The 14,490-nt window shown below is 40.7% G+C and overlaps 1 protein-coding gene across 2 annotated transcripts; it reads right to left on the bottom strand.

Moving 5' to 3' along the window:
* Positions 1-1,228: 1,228 nt before the first annotated feature.
* Positions 1,229-13,994, bottom strand: LOC129183208 (long-chain fatty acid transport protein 1-like). Of its 2 annotated transcripts, none has more exons than XM_054780201.1 (13): positions 13,639-13,994; positions 13,414-13,552; positions 12,419-12,674; positions 11,421-11,588; positions 9,769-9,838; positions 8,918-9,009; positions 8,600-8,709; positions 8,306-8,515; positions 8,105-8,231; positions 7,810-7,947; positions 7,010-7,174; positions 6,214-6,360; positions 1,229-6,110 (listed from the first exon to the last, which is right to left on the bottom strand). In XM_054780201.1, the coding sequence occupies exons 1-13, from the start codon at positions 13,806-13,808 to the stop codon at positions 5,953-5,955; spliced, it is 1,950 nt and encodes a 649-aa protein (XP_054636176.1). In that variant the 5' UTR covers positions 13,809-13,994; the 3' UTR covers positions 1,229-5,952. The 2 variants fall into 2 exon arrangements, with proteins under 2 accessions (XP_054636176.1, XP_054636177.1); XM_054780202.1 differs by having other exon boundaries at positions 13,876-13,967.
* Between the last annotated feature and the right edge of the window lie 496 nt (positions 13,995-14,490).

Below are 14,490 nucleotides of genomic sequence, written 5' to 3'. Positions count from 1 at the left end.
CCAGAGTTGAAAGAGAGTCACAAATCTTTACACCAAACTGCAGAACATTACAGCACACATGTAAGTCTTCTGAGAGACGAGAGGACACGTACAGTATGATGGACAGCTAGGAACATTTTTTAAAACATCCAAGACTGCCCGAGGGTGGCAAGGAGTCATGTTATGTGCGGTGTCATTTGAAATCATTAAAACCACCTTGAATTTGATTTACTGTGACCACCCAGCCTGTTTCATTAAGCCCCATGCATACAGTAGCAGTCATATTATTTAATCAGCCCTGAGAGTTGTGATGAAGATGGAACAATACATGTAACAGTAATTCAATGATGAATTCTAAACTTTTGAAAGAAATCTAACATGATCTATTCAAATATGTACAGCCTTCAGGCTTTTAATACCTCACATTCCTTAACATTATTTATGCCAGTTAAATAATTAAGTTAATGGAAATCAGTCAAATACTTCTCACGTCGCCCAAGGCACATTGGAATCAAACCACTCTTTTTGCAGTAAGTTTTAATCCACTTCTCTACTTTTAATAATCACCACTGACACAATCAATGCATCTTTGTTGCAGTTCCAAAAAATTAGCAAATATGAAGGGGTGTGAATGTCGAACCACAAATGGGCGGCAATCTACTGTATTTGAGTGTAGATTAATTAAACAACTTTTATGGAATTTAGGACAAATTGTTCTCTCTTGGTAGCTAGTTGGATGAACCCACTTTTATTAACTCCTCTGAGCTGAGACACTTTACCCATGAAGGCTTGTCAGTGAACATGAATGGGAAGTAAATGCTTTTATTAAAAGTGACGCTGATATATTCGGAAAATATGCAGAAAAAATCTTCAGTGAAGCATTAAAAGCGCTGATTTTGCAGCTTCTCTGAGGCGGCCAAATAAACACAGGCACTCCTATTTGTGCTGAAGATCGGATGTCATGGCATATAATTTCGGACACAGAACACAAACCAACATGTGCTTCAGAACAATGACAGTGACATATCCTCCTTCCCATTGGCTCAAGAAGCAGTATACCATACCTGTACGTTGCATACCCGTGATGTGTCGACACATTTAAAAAAACAAACACTGTCACTGGGATGCCCCCCTCCTACAGCCACCGCCGCCACCTGAAAATACTGTACCTGGAGCCATAAGATTCAAGATTCAAGATTCAAGAGTTTTATTGTCATATGCACAGTAAAACAGGCAGTTATACTATGCAATGAAATTCTTATTCTGTTCATTCTCCCAAGAAAGAAAACACAAGAAAAAGAATAAGAACATAAGAAACATAAATACCAATAAATTAAGCAACAACAACAGAAGAGACATTAATACAGAAAAATAAAAACAATAAAGAAATAAATAAAGTGCTATGAGTGTGTGCGTGTGTTGCGTGCGGCGTGTGTGAGCGCTTCGTTGAGAAGCCTGATGGCCTGTGGGTAAAATCTGTTTGCCAGCCTTGTGGTCCTGGACTTCAAACTCCTGTAGCGTCTGCCTGACGGTAGGAGTGTGAATAATGAGTGTTGTGGATGTGTGCTGTCCTTGATGAGGTTGTGTGTTCTGCGTAGGACTCTAGTTTTATAAATGTCTTGCAGTGAGGGGAGGGCTGCCCCAACAATGTTCTGTGAGGTCTTAATCACTCGCTGGAGTGCCTTCCTATCACGTGTTGTACAGTTACCGTACCAAACAGTGATGGAGGCTGTAAGGACACTTTCGATAGTGCATCTATAGAAGCAACTAAGGATTTTGGTGGGCATGCCAAATTTCCTCAGTCTTCTCAGGAAGTACAGTCTCCTTTGGGACTTCTTCATAATTTGTTGGGTGTTGTGAGACCAGGTGAGGTCCTCGCTGATGTGTGTGCCAAGGAACTTGAAGGTTTTTACCCTCTCCACCTCAGTCTCATCAATAAACAGGGGTCTATGCGGCTCCTATAATATGCACTGTGCACAAGCGCAAACAAATAATACCCATGCAGCTGCAGATCAAGACTGGGATTTGTGACTTTTGACGTAGATGCAATCAGTCGTGTTGACGTGGCTTCTTTAAACTAGAGACTATGTTAATGAGTGCTTTTTGATCTAAGTCTCCTTCCTTTTGTAACAATCTCCAATATGTGTTATACATTACTAATATTTTGCATTGGATTGTGCTAAAATGACTTACTATGATAAACACATGTATATTTTAACTATGTATTTTGTGATAATATCCATCCAACGTTTCTACATCCACATATGAACGTTCTCCTGACCTACAATGATACCATGTCAGGTATTTGTGGTTGTGTGCATGCATTTAATTGTTCATGATGTAAAACCACTTCACACATCTCATGTTTAGCCGATAAGTTAGAAAAGTCTGAAATTTGGAGCCGATAGAAGTGCATTTAGTTATACTTCCCAGCATTGAAATACACATGAGGTCGTAAAGATGACACAGGAAGCAATTTAGCCACAGGATTTGAGAATATCATAAACCAAGGGCCATTAAAATTAACCCACCACGGCAAGGTGAATTTAACCACATGCACACACTTTGTCTGAGCTTGAAGCTGCACCGCAATTTGCGTCCCACACCTTTCACAAACTTTCACTCTGCCTCACATTAAGCCCGATGAAAGGCAACAGCAGTCCTACTTTAAACAGATTCCAATGTTTCCTGCTTTTATTTGATACATTCCAACTGAGCCAAAGCAAAGTGGCTCCATGTGTGCCCCCCCGCTCCCAGCCGCAGAAGCAGCCCCTGCAAAAGCTCCCAGTTTCATTTCCTGCTCTTCAGTCAGAGCCTTCATGGTCACTTGTGCGCCGGAACAGAGTGAGTAGCATTCATGTAAACAATGTGCAGGCTTGCAGACGTGAGTTGACCTTGGTGGCTGCAGCTGACACCGAGAAGAAATCAGCTTTTGAGCTCTTAGGTTATGCTTTATCTGTACTAACACTTTTAAGTATGACCCTCACACAGACAGTAATCAATTGACTTTTCCTCGAACAAACTTGCTTGCCTTTCCTCTGCAAGCACTCACTCGTATTTGTCAACATTTTTTTTTCAAGTTTCACTCCAGCAATTAGCATTCACACTCCACAAATTTGCATATTTTTGGTTAAAAAAAACCCAACATTTTTGGTAATTTTGTTTTTTCTTTGAAAATGTTTTCCGTAGAAAACATCTCATTCACCATAAATTGGTAACAATGTACTGTATAAATATGACATAATACAGGTAATATGTACAGCAGGGGTTTCAAACTTGTGGCCCACCAAATCGTATCTTGCGGCCCGCGACTGGACATCAAAGAGTAGTGTAACTGCGGCCCGCAACATCCGGGCAAGCTCAGTGTTACTTCCATACTTCCAGGGGCAAGTAAACACCAACACTGAACTAACAGTGGTGTTATCACATGGATGTATAGTGGATTGTATCGTATCGTGAGGTTCCCAGCCCTACTCCCAATACTTGATGCGGCCCAGCCTCACCCAGACTCTACCTCCACTGGCCCCCAGTGAAATTAAGTTTGAGACCCCTGATGTACAGGATACCTGGATGGATACGGAAGATAGCTTTGATAGTCAATGCTGGCTCAAAACTTCCAGCACAAGTTATTATGTGATCCTAAGTCTCTAATGGAATTCCAACAGGCATGCAATGTGGATCATTAGCCATTCATTAGTGGCGAGTACCTATACATTTTATAATTTAAATGTGTGAGACATATTTATGGCTTCCACCTGTATAGTGTTGCCAGTGACCAATGGCAAATTCACACATATTTGATCATATATATATATATATATATATATATAATAATTACACAAGTACATAATCATCAATATTTCTTTGCAAATGTTGATCTGAGATCAGAAGAGAAGTCAACCTCCAGCTAGCAAGAGCATTTAAAGTGGGAGGAGCGCGCTGGCGTAGCGTACAGTGGTGCCTTGACACAGCAGCATAACCCAGGCTTCATTAGAGTGTCAAAAATAGACATTTTTATGAGAGTTTCAGTTAATTGCGTTTACTTGCTAATTTGCAGGTGGTCTTGAAATGTAACACAATCCGCTTGCCTATTGCTGTTTGTTCTGCTTACAAAGCTGTCATGAAGCCAAACAGTTGCTCATAGATATCAAGTGAGAGCAGACATCTCCAAGGAGTCCTCTCATGGTTGTTGCATAACATTTCATCTGTAAGCTTTCCTGAGAGACCACTGCTCCAACATTTTCTCATCCTCTGTAAACAGACATTGCAAACAGATGTCTTTAGAGTCGTTCATTCATTCGGTATTTAGGTAAACTGAAGACAAGCACACACTGAAATTGTGAGATCGCTCACACGCAAAGCCTGCAAAGCACCACACTATCAGGACATAACTACACGATGTTGATAATTGACCCCTTAGTTCTCCCTGGACTCACTCTTTATCCTACCAATATATTTTGGACAATTCCATAGTTCCAACATGCGGGCAGCCTTTTCTGTCATAGCATCAGCATCAGCAGCATCATTAAGTGAAGCAGCAAGGTCCTTCAATACTTGGGCAAAACAATCCCCCCCAAAAAAATCTTACCAGAAGAATATAAAAGCAACAAAAGTGAAATAAATGCCATGTTTGTTATACACACTTTCTGCAGGTGTAATGGGCAGCAGTCCCAATACTTTTGTCCATGCTGTTTTGTGTAGCTTTTGTTAGCAGTTTGTCAGTAATTCACATGTTGCTCACTAGATGGTAGTAAGGGAGCAAAAACAAAAAAAAAAACACCAAGTACCAGGAGGAAAGAACTGTGACTTCAAACTGTACTTCAAAACTCTACTTAGAATGCTAAAAGATGTTTTCATGTGTAATTATTCATCTTTTTCTCTCATGAGACTCAGCTTTTTTAAAGTACATTTTTAAATGCCCTATAATTATCAAGCCACAATTCAAGTCATTGCAAAAAAGCTGCACGCTCACTTGAATGAAATGCCACCAGTTGACAGCACACCCATAATATTTTTCCAATGAAAATCGCCGGCATCATTTCTTTTGCAGAAACTGTTTTTTGGTCCAAAACGTTTTTCTTTTAAGTGTTCTGGAAAACGGCACCAAAATGTTTTCCGGTTGTATATTTTTATACTATTACTGCTGCTAAAGACCTCTGTGTGGAGTTTCCGTTGGGCATCTTCTGTGTGGAGTTTGCATGTTCTCCCCGTGCGTGCGTGGGTTTTCTCCGGGTACTCCGGTTTCCTCCCACATTCCAAAAACATGCATGTTGGGTTAATTGGTGACTCTAAATTGTCCATAGGTATGAATGTGAGCGTGAATGGTTGTTTGTCTATATGTGCCCTGCGATTGGCTGGCGACGAGTCCAGGGTGTACCCCGCCTGTCGCTCAAAGTCAGCTGGGATAGGCTCCAGCATACCGCCACGACCCTAATGAGGAGAAGCGGTATAGAAAATGGATGGATGTTCCTAAAGATGTGCAAGTCATGAAGGAATTGTTCAAAACTAGAACTGGGACTCACGGGTACGCGTCTTTGTTAACTCACTGACTTACTCACCCCTGCTGCTGCTTCCTAAAAGGAAAGGAGGCGCTCGACAAAGACTCAAGGTTTGGTGCAACTTTCTGCGCATGTGCGAGTTCCTGCGCATGCACTCTGTGACGAGTGAGCAGAGTACCTCATTCACTGAGTGGTGGGGGTATTGGGTACGCATGTACATGTTTCTGTGCATGCGCTTTGTTTAGTAACTCATATAAACTCGACGCAGGAAAAGGAACCGAGTTTCTCATCACTATCGGTTACCATAAACCATTTGTCAACTCGGTTATGTCACGACATGATGCATAACATTTATTCATTGTTGCGTGGAAAACACAACAAAAATGATATAATATAGTTTTGAACTTGCATTAGTTGTTGTTTTTGCATAGTATTCCTCTCGTGAGGATAGAAGAAAGTCCTTCCAAACTCAGTCTCATAGTCTCACACGTCCCTCCATGATGGCGTCAAATAGTTCATCAGTAACCGCCTCGTAACTTCCAACCCTACTGTTTAGAAAATAGATCTTTTCTTCAGAGTTTTGCGGTTTGTAACCTTCCTTTTGCAGACGTGTCTTTTGAATCTTGAAGGTGCCTGAAGATGAAGCCAAAAAACAAGTACCAGTAGTTGCTTTTTTTTTCTCCCTCCAAGTATGTGTAATTGTGTGTGTGTGTGTGTGCTTCCTTTGTTGTCCCACCTGTTGTGTCCACAGCTGGCGTGAGTCGTAGGAAGACAGGACGAGCGTAGGAGGCGAGGGCTTTTTGTACAGCGGTCAAGAAGGCATCAAGGTCAAAGTGGTCTCCTGTATGCGCTATTGCTGCCATACCGGCCTTACCTTCTACACCTGCACACACACACACACACACACACACATTCACAGGTTCTTTCTCCTCTTTTTTTATAGGTTCCATCGCAACTATCCTTTGCTGTCTCTCATACGCCAGGATTGCTTGTGTGCCTCTGTACAACCTCAAAAGTTATGGAGGCTAGGGGAGTCACAAGACGAGACGATACACAATATTGGGCTCACGAGAACAAGACAAAACGATATTTTAACTTTACTTTTAAGAAAACTACAATGCCAAAATCTAGGACTTTTAAATATAATTGAGTCACAAAACAATGCAGGTACATTTTCAAATGTTTCTATAATTTTGCGCGCATAACCAAAGCATGATGCTTTTAACTGGTAAACATTTTTTTCACAAAAAAAAACACTTAAAATTTATAAAAGTTAAAATCAACGGTAGCTGCAGCTGTTACTACTAATCATTTATGTTGATGTGTAGTTATTGGGGGTGACACCCAACTCACGAGACGGATGCGTGATAATCATCCGAGCCTACACAATAAGTCATTTTTCTGTCCATTTTAATGTGGGCCCTGTTGAATCCTACCTGCAGAATATGCCGCGGGCCAAAAAAAAACAAGCTGGGATCCGCAAATGGCCCCCAGGCCGCCCTTTGGACACCCATGCTATGCACCAACCTTACCTGGCACACAAACTCCATAGACGGCGACGTCGGTGTGTCCCAGCAGGCCACTGAGGACTCCCTCCACCTCTGTGGTCGAAACATTCTCCCCTCGCCATCGAAATGTGTCGCCACAGCGGTCCCTGAAGTACATGTAGCCGTAATCGTCCATCACCAGCACGTCACCTGGGAGATGGTAAAAGAACAAGAAGACAAAATGACAGATAATCAAGCACCGTTTATAGATACTGTAAATTGGCGTGACTGCACACCTTCTTCCAGACAGCACAGCTTGAAATCAGGAGAGGACTTAAATTATTGTGATAAACGTAAATTAAACAATTAGGGTTTGGACTCGATCCATGTGTTATCCTACTAAGACATTTTGGACAATTGTATGCTTCTAAATTTGTGGGAACAGTTTTGAGAAGGCCCTTTTTTGTTCCAGCAAGTCGATGCATCAGTGCACAAAACAAGGTCCATAAAAGCATGCTTGGATGAGTTTATTGTGGAGAAACTTCAAACTACATCTGCAAAAGCGCATTTGTGTATGAAATTCTACAAGCTGCTAAAATGTCTAAAATCCAGTGAAGTCTACTTTACTATGACGCATTGTAACGCATCCCTGCTTATAGGCGATGTATGACATGAGTTCTACAAGTGTCTTATTGTATTTCATCATCACCATTATTATTAGTCATTGTATTCTATTCACAAAAAGCTGAGCTGTTCTACTGTGGGGGTCATCTTCACATATTTCTGGACTGTCATACAGAAGCACTGCACTCCGCATTGTCTTTAAAAGACAAACCACAGCGTACCTGAGATATAGGCAGAGTCGCCCATCCTGAAGACGTTGTGTGCTACTTTCTTATTGGTGGAATCTTGATCAGCATATCCATCAAATCTCCTGAGTGGGTCCTTATGGTTGATGTGGCCCACTAACATTCCTGGTTCACCTAGAACCAGACAGGGAAGAACAACAGATGCGTAGGACGCACACATAACACTGCTCGTGTATTTGATCTTATTGGATTATGCCTACTGATGGGACTGTTGAATGTATTTTAAAGCCAATCATAGCTTCTTGTGTTTGCACAATGCTTTTATTGTTACCAGGCTGACAGGGTATACAGAGTCCCCGTGCATCTCGTAGCAGTTCTCGACTGTCTTCCTCCACCCTCACCAGGCTGATGGGATAAAAACTTGGCAGGATACGGCTGTTGAAACCGCATGCACCAACCTAGACGGGTAGAAATAAAATTCATTGGTGTGAGACAGGAAGCAGTTTTCAAATTGAAATATACAGGAACGCACCGTTCCATCAATGTTGATGAGGCTGCAGTTGCACTCTGTAGCACCATAAAATTCTCCAACATGTTTGATTTTAAATCTCTGAACAAACTCCTCCCACACAGATGGACGGAGGCCGTTACCGATAGCGACACGGACCCTATGATGACCCTCAGAGGGGCATACCGGCTGGGCCAAAAGGTAGCGGCAAATCTCCCCTATGTACTGGATTACCTGCACATACAATACAATTACTGCAATGACTGTAAACCATCACAAATAAAAGATATTTTGCAGTTATTAATCAATTATACTCACAGTGCAATTGTGTTTGACACAGTCATCCCAGAACCTGCTGGCTGAGAACTTTCTTCTGACAACAACAGTTAAACCAAAGAGTAAACACTGACCTACACCCATGATCGTGCCTGAAAACACATACACTGGACTATAACTCTTTGTTATTGTGAATTAACACATTTTTTTTTTTACTCCAGCTGAAACTCCTTCTAAAGAGGTGCTGATGAAGCAGATTTAGTTTGGCCTTTGGTCATTTCACTTTAAAATAATCGAAATGAAAGGAATACAAGCAAATTCTGACACAATCATGCAAATTACTGTGCAATGCATACCCACCTGCAGAGTGATACAGAGGGAGGCAGTCGTAGATGATGTCATCATGCCGTAAACCAAAAGCGTGGAAACCAAAGGCGACAATACGGTAATACCTGATGAAACAGGTAACTCGTGAGCGTGATCACTAGTGATCCCTGCTTTGAAGTATGCAATTTGTCAATCAATGTTCATATTCATCAATGTTTATGATTGCAATATGACATATTTTAGTACATTGCAAGAAGTACTACCACTACGACCTTGTTCCAACATATAGAAAAATGAATTTTCTATATATGACCATATATAAGAACAAGGCCTGGTGTTTGTTACTTGTACAGAAGAAACTGTAACTTGCTGAAAGACAAGTTTCTACTCAGGTACAGTAGATCCCAGCTTTTCACAGGGATTACATTCCAGGATCAATAGCGAATGGCAAAAATTTGCGAGTAATTGAGATGCCCATAAAAATGTCTATTTTTGACACACAGCTTGGCCATCCTAACACTCCAAACCTTCCTGCTAGCTTGACGTTGACCGATCTGATTTCGGATCAACATTTACAATAAGAGTGTAAGGAGTTGTAATTGAGATTCAGTTCCAGAAAGATGCGGTAAAAAACGGTACATGTATGCTGTATATTTTACCTGTATTATCATGTATTTAATAATTATCACAGACTTTCTGCAGAGCCTATTTTCTATGAAAAAATATTTTTAATTTATATGAAAAATCTTTGCACAAATTTGCATGACCGTGAACGCTGAATCGTGAAGATGCTGGGATCCACTGTATTTGTCTGTGTGCTATATTTGTCCACTTTCCACATTGTTTTCTTACTGTAGTCCTCAATGTAAAAGACTTAAACTCACCGACTGTGCACCACCACAGCAGCCTTTGGCATTCCTGTTGTACCTGATGTGTAAATGTAGAAAAGTCTGTCTACATGCAGTAAAAGGAAAAAGACGGGAATAAAAGAGAGCTCATCAATAAATGTATAAAGCACATAATGTAATAACATTTAGAATGAACCACGTAAACAAAACTATGGATAAAGATATATTCATTCCTTCATTTCCTTACCACTTATTCTGTTCAGGGTCACGGGTGAGCTAGAGCCTATCCCAGCTGACTGAGGGCGAGAGGTGGGGTACACCCTGGACTGGTCACCAGTCATCAATTGTGTTGGGCATTGAATATGAACAAATCCGGTTCCGATTCCAAGTTTTGATTCCGATGCCTAACAATTCTCAGTACCAATGCTTTTAAGAGTCATGGTCGGAAAAGTTTGCATGGTTTAAAGGAGAGCTGTAACCAGAGTTATTTTTGGATGAAATGTCTGAACTTCTTCATGATTTCTTAAAATGATATGAACTTTTCATCAGCTTTACTATGAATTTCTCACGGGGCTGTTTTCAGCCAGTATATTCTGTAAATGCCAAACCACTCAACTTGAATATAAATGTTCGGAAGTTTTTCTCAGAGCATTGAATCAACTGGGCTGTCCAGTTGCGATGGATTGACCAATGATGAATGAGAATATTCACAGTTATGAAGTTTCTCTCCACAGGAGTACACACACAAAAAAATGTTTACTTTTGTAACGCTCATGAAAAAACATATACAGTTGTCTATGTGTTAGTGAGCGTGTGATGCTGCAGACACTTAAAGATACACTAAACTGCACTGGGTGCACAATATCAAACGATCCATCCATCCATTTTCTATGCCGCTTGTCCTCATTAGGGTCGCGGGGGTATGCTGGAGCCTATCCCAGCTGACTTTGGGCGACAGGCAGGGTACACATAGACAGTTTGGACAATTTAGAGTCTTTGATGAACCTCTTCCAGTATGACATACCTCTGTGCACAAAGCAATGTCCACAAAAATAGAGTGAGTTTAGTGTGGAAGAACTTGATTATCTAACACTTTTAGGATGAACTACTACAGATATGGTGCTCCAGAAGGCCCTCTTAGTGACCTCTGACCTCACAAATGTTCTTCTGGAGTAATGGACATTCATTTCCACAGGTGTGCTTTCCAAGAAAATTGAAGGTGTTTGAGCAAATCAACCCTATAGATACTTGTGTCCATACAGTATGTATGGCGCAAACAGACCCTCCCCCATCATTCCTTTACACGTTTGTCTCACCTTTGGTATTCAAACATTTCTGACTGGCTGTGTGAGGCAAGACTTGACAAGTACTAAGTCTGGAACGTCATGTGGAAAATGTCAAAACAGAACAGAAATGCAAATGATTCATATGGAAAAAAAAAAGAAAAAAATAGAAAGTACTTTCAACCCTTAAGACTTAATGCGGAAATTTTACAAATAATTTGTAAAATATTACATTATTTGTTTGAGAGTAAAATGTGTGTGTGTGTGTGCACGTGTGTGTAGGTGCAGGTGTGTGTTTGCGCTGGCGTGTAAAAGCTTGCTTTAAAAAAAATGGAGGTGTTGCAATCAGATCTTGCTGATATGAAAAATATGCAACGGCAGGATCATACACTGCAGGAGACTCACCATTGAACGTCTTTTTGAGTGTGTAGTCGGGTGAGTGCTTGGGCGCAGACGCCAGCAGATTGTCCACATTCTCCACGTTGAAACGGCAGAGCTTCTCCCGATCGAATTGGTCACCGCTGCAGAACAAAACCATGTCGGAGGGCAATGACCCTCTTACCTCAAACACGGCTGGAACAGGAGCAGATATTGTTTTGAGTCTCCTAATCTTCACTTGCGTGCCACATCATTAGGTACACCTGAACAATATAGTCCAAAACAAGAGCTATCTATATAATATCTACAAATGAGCGACATGAGATAGATATTTCCATTTAGTGCAGTGGAATATTGTAAGGCACAGCAATAAATAAATAAACACCTGTCCATCGGCCCGAATTCTGGCCGACCCCCCGATGGCCAGCCCTCCTCTGACTGCATTGCTAAATGAATAAATCTGTAGCATTGTGAATCCAGTGATAAAGCTATTGCACTAGTAAACAAGAACTTTTTTTTTTTTAAAACAGCAGCAGAAATGGAAAAAGGAGCAGTAATTTTACGAGAATAACGACAAAATATTAGGAGAATAAAGTTATAATATTGAGAGAAAATATAGCATGAAGTTGAAATATTAAATAAAAAAATAAATAATTTTTTTTCAAAAGTCTAATTATTATCAGAAATAAACAAAACAAGATTTGTTGCAATTTTAGAGACATTAGGTTGGTTACAGTTATAATATTACAATAATAAAGTTGTATTATGTATCTTAATTAAATTCATATATAAAAATTATTGTTTCGTTTCCTCTTTTTGTTTGTAATTACTTCTACATCTTTATATATCAAAAAACATCTCTGCATATCCACATGGGTTGGCTTAAAAAATGTAAAAGTGGCTCACGCATACTTTGATTTTTCAGTATGCGGCCCTCGGTGGAAGAAGTTTGGACACCTCTGCATTAGACCATACAGATGTACCTAATGAAGCGGCCTTTGAGTGCATATTCTGTACTTTCCTACCTTCACTGAGCTCGCTCCCAAACACCAGTGCACGAGCCCCAGACACATTAACACAGTGCTGCAACGAATTCAGTCGCAGGTTGTTGTTGATGAGCGCAACCTCCACTCCCACCATTGCCAGACCCAACCACAGAGCCACCAATGAAAGGCTGCTTTCCATGTACAATGCCACCACATCCCCCTCTGCCCACTCTTGTGACAGCGCCCAGTGTGCCACAGTATGACACTGCTCCTGCAGCTCCCTGAAAGTCCAGACCTGGAAAAAAAAAATATAGTGATGCACGTCCTTTGTGCATTTGCCGAAAATGCGCCCACTTCCAAAATGGGGCCTCCGTGTGTGTATGGAGGGTCGGCCCTGTATCCATCTATGTATGTATGTATCTATCTATGTATTTATATATGTACATACGGTTTGATTTTTATTTCACAGCCTTTTTAAGCTACAGAAATAAACCACAAACAAGCAGCAAGTCAAGGTAGCTACTGTGAAGAAATTTGGAATTTGATGGCTTCAGGGACTCAGTGAAAGTATCCAAGTATAAGAAACGATGATTATTTTAAAGTATGCCAAATGTCCAAATACTTCAGACCACCTGAAATTGAGGTACTTGTTATAAAATAGCTGTAAATATGTCATATTTTTGCAAAACCTCTTGAAGTTGAAAGTCTACACTTCAATCAATCGCATCTTGATTGTTAGAAATTTCTGCACCACACTTTTTCTTTTCATCCCGTCACGTTTTTCACACGATTCCACAGGCCACATTTTTCAACTTATTCCAAATATTTCAACACAAAAATATCCCACTTATTCACGCAACGTGTGCTCTCTTTTCTCCATGTTTCTAAGACTTCCACATCTCCCAAAATTCTAAAATTTCCACAAAATTGTGTTATGTTAATAACTTGAGCTTGTGGGTTATTTGCCACTGCTGTGTATTACATTTAAATAAATACAAGTCAAACATTACAGATTTTAAGTGGCTTTAGCTCACCTCTCCTGTGGGCTCAAAGATAAGGGCAGGCTTGTCTGGGTGCTGTGCTGCTATCTTGGCAAACAAGGTAGGTATGGTTCTCCTTTTTCTGGCATTTTGGTACATGGCAAACCTCACTCGCAGTAAAATAAGCAGACATCTATCAGGCGGAAATCAAGCAGAATTGTAAGCACACTGGGTTAAAAAAGAAAGTAGCATATAAGAGAAAAAGAATGTAGACGTTACAAAAAGTCTCTTTTGAAGGTGTACAGAGCCACGTGGATGAACTTCCAAGAGCCCCACCAGACCATGTAGACTCCAAGTACAGCTAATGCGGTGCTGAGCCAGGATGAGGGGAGCAACAAGAGAGCCCCCAACGCGGTGACGCAGCCAATGACAGCACTCACAGGACACATGGTGTTTATCTGCTGTGTCACAAAGCAATGCACTCTGCTTATTGTTGCGCGGTGAAAGGATGCTCACCTGTTGAAGAACTGGAAGACAAACAAAGTGATCACAGGACTCTAACGGTGAAGCTTTGCAGTCAAACACACACGGTTGACTTGTCTGAGCAAAAATGTGTGAAGGGCTCGCTAAGGGAAGAGCAGGTTGGAGCAAACAACTTTTACGTCACTGCAGGTCTGCCGTGAGTGTGATTCATTGCCCTAAGAACAACCATGTCACTGAGGCCCATTTCGACTCGTACAAGTCAATAACTGTGTCATTTGGAAGTTCTTCGCATCGTATTTACAGTGAATACTATGTTCAAGCCTTTATGAAGTATACAGTACTATACAAATGTTTGACGTTTGGTTTAATGACCTTTTTCAAAGAAGTCATTGTGACAATAGTCAGCAAATAGTAGCAAAGATTCATGCTGCTTCACCTTGTTGTGCAATTGTTTTTTTCTCTCTCTCTTTTGCCCTAAATGTGGGGTAATAATTAATTTTGCCACGCAAACACTGAAAATACTTGCTACTTTTATCCTTTTCTCAGTGTGTGTGTCTTCTGGTTGTATTCTAATGAAGAGACCTTATTTAACTGTTTTTAAAAAACAGCTCAATGTATTTTGTTGAACTGAATTTATTCCAAATGTTA

This window comes from Dunckerocampus dactyliophorus, chromosome 6 (genome assembly GCF_027744805.1).
Source record: "Dunckerocampus dactyliophorus isolate RoL2022-P2 chromosome 6, RoL_Ddac_1.1, whole genome shotgun sequence".
Classification (NCBI taxonomy): Eukaryota; Metazoa; Chordata; class Actinopteri; order Syngnathiformes; family Syngnathidae; genus Dunckerocampus; species Dunckerocampus dactyliophorus.
Note: the sequence above shows the minus strand (reverse complement) of the source record. Positions and strands in the feature narration are given on the sequence as shown.

What these genes read in the sequence shown, in the direction of transcription:
- LOC129183208 (XM_054780201.1), bottom strand. Translation starts at nt 13,808, where the DNA reads ATGTGTCCTGTGAGTGCTGTCATTGGCTGCGTCACCGCGTTGGGGGCT. An exon ending in TGGGAGCGAGCTCAGTGAAG is followed by an intron (nt 11,589 to 12,418) that starts GTAGGAAAGTAC and finishes CTCCTGTTCCAG; the next exon opens with CCGTGTTTGAGGTAAGAGGG. An exon ending in GCTGTGGTGGTGCACAGTCG is followed by an intron (nt 9,010 to 9,768) that starts GTGAGTTTAAGT and finishes CTGTTTCATCAG; the next exon opens with GTATTACCGTATTGTCGCCT.